This window comes from Merops nubicus, unplaced genomic scaffold, assembly GCF_000691845.1.
Source record: "Merops nubicus isolate BGI_N331 unplaced genomic scaffold, ASM69184v1 scaffold4064, whole genome shotgun sequence".
NCBI classification, from domain to species: Eukaryota; Metazoa; Chordata; class Aves; order Coraciiformes; family Meropidae; genus Merops; species Merops nubicus.
The window spans coordinates 35,001-40,000 of NW_008606070.1; the positions used below are offsets into that span (position 1 = coordinate 35,001).

The window sequence follows — 5,000 nt, forward strand, 5'->3', positions numbered from 1 at the left end:
CACAGACTACTTTACACCTTCAAAATTAACAACTCAGCTCTTGAGGAACACTTTCCAGTCCTCTTAAGATATTTTCTGCCTCTAAAAAAGATCTCTTTTTCTCAATTATAAATCAAGTTAACATGGGATTAGTAAAGGATGCAGACAAGATAAAAGATTAGAAATATGCTGATGAAGTATGAAAATTGACCAGCACAACTTGTACATAACTTAGAAGGCATGACAAGAAACAAAAAAAAAAAACCACCCCTTTGGAATGATTCCCAGCCTTCTGGAGGAAAGAATGTAAGTCTGTCTTGGCAGATTGCATTATATTGGACCCTAAAACTGCAGCAACTTTATACAGAGAAAAGTTATTTTAGAGGTTTTTAAAAATGCATTAGACCTAGTTTTTCTTTTACTACACTGCCTTTACATGCATGATAAATAAAGCAAGCCTGCATCACAAACAAGAAAGATGAGAAAAAAATAATTCTTAAAACAATTTTTCCACTCTTAATGTTGTCATAAAATAGCTTTTCTCCAAAATGCACAGCACAAGTAACCACAGGATGTGAAAGCGTGGCACGAGAGATGTGTGCATCTCGTGAGTTTCTGAGGATTACTGTGTTAACTCTCAAGAAACGGGCAAGTCTCCCGGGTTACTGTGTGTCACACTGAAACCACCTTATACTGGGCTTCCTTCTCCCACACTGCATACGGCTCTTGCATTTAAAGTTCCTCAGGGCAAGCACTGTGTCTGTATCTATTTTGTAAGGTGTTATGCAAACATATGGTGTGGTGATACTAATAAATAATCATGAGTAGGCAGCAACCTCAAGCTCGGGCCAGGAGATCTTCTATACTAATGCCATTGCTTACTGTTGTGTGTCACACGTGGATACCCGTGTGCCCACGCAGGTGAACATACATGCATGTGGAAACACAGTGGTAACTGCTGGGGATAGCAGTGATGAGGCAGAGGTAAAATCTGTCTCCAGTCTTTTTTCTAGCAATTTTGTACCCAATTAACTGAAAACATTAAACGATTACATTAATAGACCACACACTATCATGCCTGAGTAATTGAGGGAGTAAAATTCTTTTGAAACAGAATTTCAGAAAATGAGTGAATGGTACATTCTGAGTAATTGCCTGGTTTTCAAACTGATTGTGCATTTTCACATCTGTGGGGCGAATTAAGTCAGCTCCTTTGAAAATAAATAAATTGTAGGTTTTTTGACTTGGATAAAGGAACCGTGGTGTCCTTGGTGATGCTTGAACTTAGCATAAACTACCACGCAAGTTATATACATACTCTTAAACCATTTTTTATAGTAAAAGAATGAACAAAATCTTTCATAATTACTTTGATCTCTTCCCCAGCCATGCCTCTTGCAAGGATAGCAGAACCCGTTGTATTTTGCTCACCTGTAAACCCTATCATTGGGTTCTAAAAGTGTGTAGTCATGATTTAAAAAACGGAAACAAATTTTAGTAAAATTGAGGTGCAATCCCCTCTATTTTTAGACTTTCTGACAAACACATTTTCCCCATAGATTACCAAACATATAACCACACATAGTTCTCTGATGAATTCTGCTAATAAATTAAAAGGAAAAGATGCATTTCCTCCATAGTATAGATAACTTTGTTCCCGTAAAGGTGAGAGCATCTGTGATTGCAGTCCCTGCAAAGCTTACCCCTCGTGCCTACAGTGGAAATAGCCAGTAAATCCACATTCAAAGGCAAAACTCCTTTGCTCCCATTTCTTCTTTAGCATGATCCTTATGGTTTTTTCTCAGTGGAGCAGCGAACCCACTATTAAAGCTGCAAAAGGGACTTTGATCCTGGAAGAGAGAGAGAATAAACTGAAACCACTGTCCTTCAAAAGACAGCACTGAATGAGCCTTGTAAAGTTGTACTTGATTGAAACATGCAGGGGACAGCCACTCGGCTCTGGGCTGTACTTTAGTGACGGACAACCACTCATTGAGGTTCAGCAGAGTGTGGTTTTGTTTTGCTAAACTAGCACATATAGCCCGAGTCCCTCCCAGGAGGCTTTCCATGTGTGTATGAGCTGTTCCTTCCCCAGACTTTACCTTGCACACTCTTCCTTGGATGGGGGAGCCTGATCGCTGCCATCATCTCCAGAGGCCACTTCTGGAAACTGCAGTGAAAATCAGTGATGTTCACCTACAGCCCTGTTTTGGGAAAAGGGCAATGGACATTCTGTTGGTGTTTTTGCTTAATAGTTAAAGAAGAGGAGAGAAACCTTAACAAAGTCTGAATTAACTCACAGTAGTTCAAGCAGCCTAAAAGCAGTTATATCTTTTGAAGAATCGTTTGTAAGGTTATTCTTTGTTCATCTGCATCAGCAACAGGGAGTGGAAGTCAGTTCAGTCACTCTGCCAAATATTGATAATCAGTTACGTTGGCCTTCAGGTGGCATGTGTAACCTGGGAGATAGAAACTGGGTGTCTGGCAGTCATCACTGAGAAAAGTCTGTAGAACTAAATCAAATAATCAGTTTTGTTACTTTGTGTTATTGTGTATAAGGCATGCTCTGACTATGTCTTTTTAAGTAACTACCGCTGAAACTATATGAAGACATATGCACAGGAGAGAAAAATGGACTCATAAAAAAATCTTCTTCATCATAACACTGTCTTACAAGTGTTCTCTTTCTTCTCTAGGCACCTTAACAATGAACATGCATTGGATGACAGAAGCACTGCTCAGTGTCGGGTGCAAATGCAAGTGGTTCAGCCGTTAGAAATACAGGTTTGGTCTGTGGATGTATTAGCCTATTACTTATTTACTGTTATCTTTAAACTATATTGAAAACTCTTGCCTTAGTGACTCTAGCTTAAAGCCGTTTCTTGCATTAAATTTGTTGATATTCATGAACAAGTGGGGATTTTTACTTAACGATTTTTCACATTATAAATTATGCAATAATTATCTAACATCAGCATTGTCTACAGTATTTTGCTTGAACTAAGACACTAACACTATTCATTACAAATGAAAAATGCAGTCCCTGGAGCAAAGGCTGGATCCAAGCTGTCTTCAGGCCTTGAAATGCTGGGCCAGGACCCCTCTTCCTTCCTCCCCTTCTGACCCGGTGCTTGTCTGTGCTGCTCTGCAGGACAAAGGAGTAGCAGAGCGTATCTCCACCCAAAATGAGTCCCAGACTACTAGTGGGCATTATTCTGTGAGCAGCAAATGCAATGTCAGACCCCCTCGGGGAGGTCCCCTGGGAGCCGTGCGGCTGAGACCACAGGACTCGTTTGCCCTGTTCAGGCTCTAGCCGTTAGAGGTCACTGCACGTATGTGAATGCTCTCTCCAGCCTGCGCCAGAGGTGCTGAGTACCCCTGGGGTCTCCTGCTACTGAGACCACACTTACCAGGCTCCCGAGGCTGGGGGCAAACCTCCGCAGCCCAGAGTGGCCATGCAGGGCACCTGCACCACGCTGTCCCCTCCTGCCTGGACAGGAGTTATAGGAGGGCATTTTTCAAGAGTCCTGTTCCCTCTTGGGACCATTCAGAGGAGCTCAAGGGATGGATAGGAAACCTAAAATGAAAGCTTTATAAACCCAGGCAAAGCTGCAGGGTTTTTTTATAAGATTTACAGGATAGTGTTAGCTTAATCTGTTTGTTAGGATAGCAAACAAATAGCTATTTGTGGCAAATAGCATTATATTATGTGTCACACGTAATATGAAGCCTAAGAAGAAGCCTTTTTCCCACCCCTTGCCTCAAATATTCTTTGCAGTGACCAAATTATATCCAGCATACCCAAAATATCTGCAGTATTACAGGTAGCTTCCTCTTCTTAAAGTTACTTACAAATTGTTTTTCTTAGTCCAACTTCAATCTACAGGTGTAACTCTGGAGTATAATATATCTAGTGATATACTTTCTTGCATGGGGGTATTACAGAACTCTCCAGAAAATGGCAGTATTAAACACCAAGTGATTCCTGTTGCAATTAATGTTGTAATCGTGCTATAGGTACCGAAAGCTATATCACTGGAACACAGTGTCAAGCATTTCTTCTTGCAGACTATCTTCTGAAAAAAAAAATTGTTCTTTTCATGTTATAAGATACATTTTCCTGTTTTACATTCTGGTATTCTTCTTGACAAGTTACACATTATTTCAAGCACATCCTCCTCTTTCTTTTTTCTTAATTGGTAATTTGTTTGAGTCTGAAACTACAAATATTTACATGCATATGACCAGAAAATGGTATCAGTTAGCAAAAGGTACAGGTTTCAGTAACGTGGTGTTTTCTAAAGGCGGTTCAAGGGCTGCTTAAGAACTGTTTACCATTTACAAAGGCTGGTCTGTAATGTAACGGTCCAAGTGAAGATTTAGCTTGCAGTGTGACCAATTATGCCATTTTTTGCTTTGTCTGACTGCTAGTGAAGTAAGGTCCATCAGTTGTAATGAGACCCAGTGCAGTGTCGATGCCGACTCGGTGGCAGAGTTCAGTGTTTCACACTGCCTGGGCCCTGTCACTCTATTGAATTAGATTGATGATGGCAGATTGCAGGGGGCACTAACTGGACCTCAGTGGGGAAGGATGAAGTGTGTAGACAGTCCTGGCAGGCACTGTGCTTTGAGGACCCTTCACCCCTTCACAGCTGTTGGCACTAGTCCATTGCTAACAGTGTCCACAGGACTTTAAAGAGACACTATGGGCCTTCTAATTTATGGTCTTAGTAACTTGTTACTGTCGAGGCAACTGTGACCTCAATTCTGTTATTGACAAAAAGATGAAGTGTTATTTGTTTTCTATGACCTTTTAACATATGAAAGGCTATAAAAGTTTTTTTTGTGTTTTTTTTTTTCTTTGTTTCCATGCCCAAAGTTACATTTCCTTTCAGATAAGTTTCTACTGACACAGACTTTTATATGCAGGAATCATTACACTGAGACAAGCTCAATGATAAGATGTATCACTGCAGTAAAATAGCTGTATCAGTCATTTCTAAAATGCTTCTGATCTCACT

At 40.5% G+C, this 5,000-nt stretch overlaps 1 protein-coding gene across 4 annotated transcripts in view; it reads left to right on the forward strand.

The window, feature by feature from the left end:
* The window catches only part of FOXP2 (forkhead box P2), a 63,772-nt gene that overhangs the window by 18,074 nt on the left and 40,698 nt on the right, over positions 1–5,000 (forward strand). For all 4 annotated transcript variants that reach the window (XM_008939515.1, XM_008939516.1, XM_008939517.1 and 1 more), the window contains exon 8: positions 2,676–2,763. In XM_008939515.1, the coding sequence (XP_008937763.1) occupies positions 2,676–2,763 (88 nt within the window). The remainder of the gene's footprint in view (positions 1–2,675; positions 2,764–5,000) is intronic.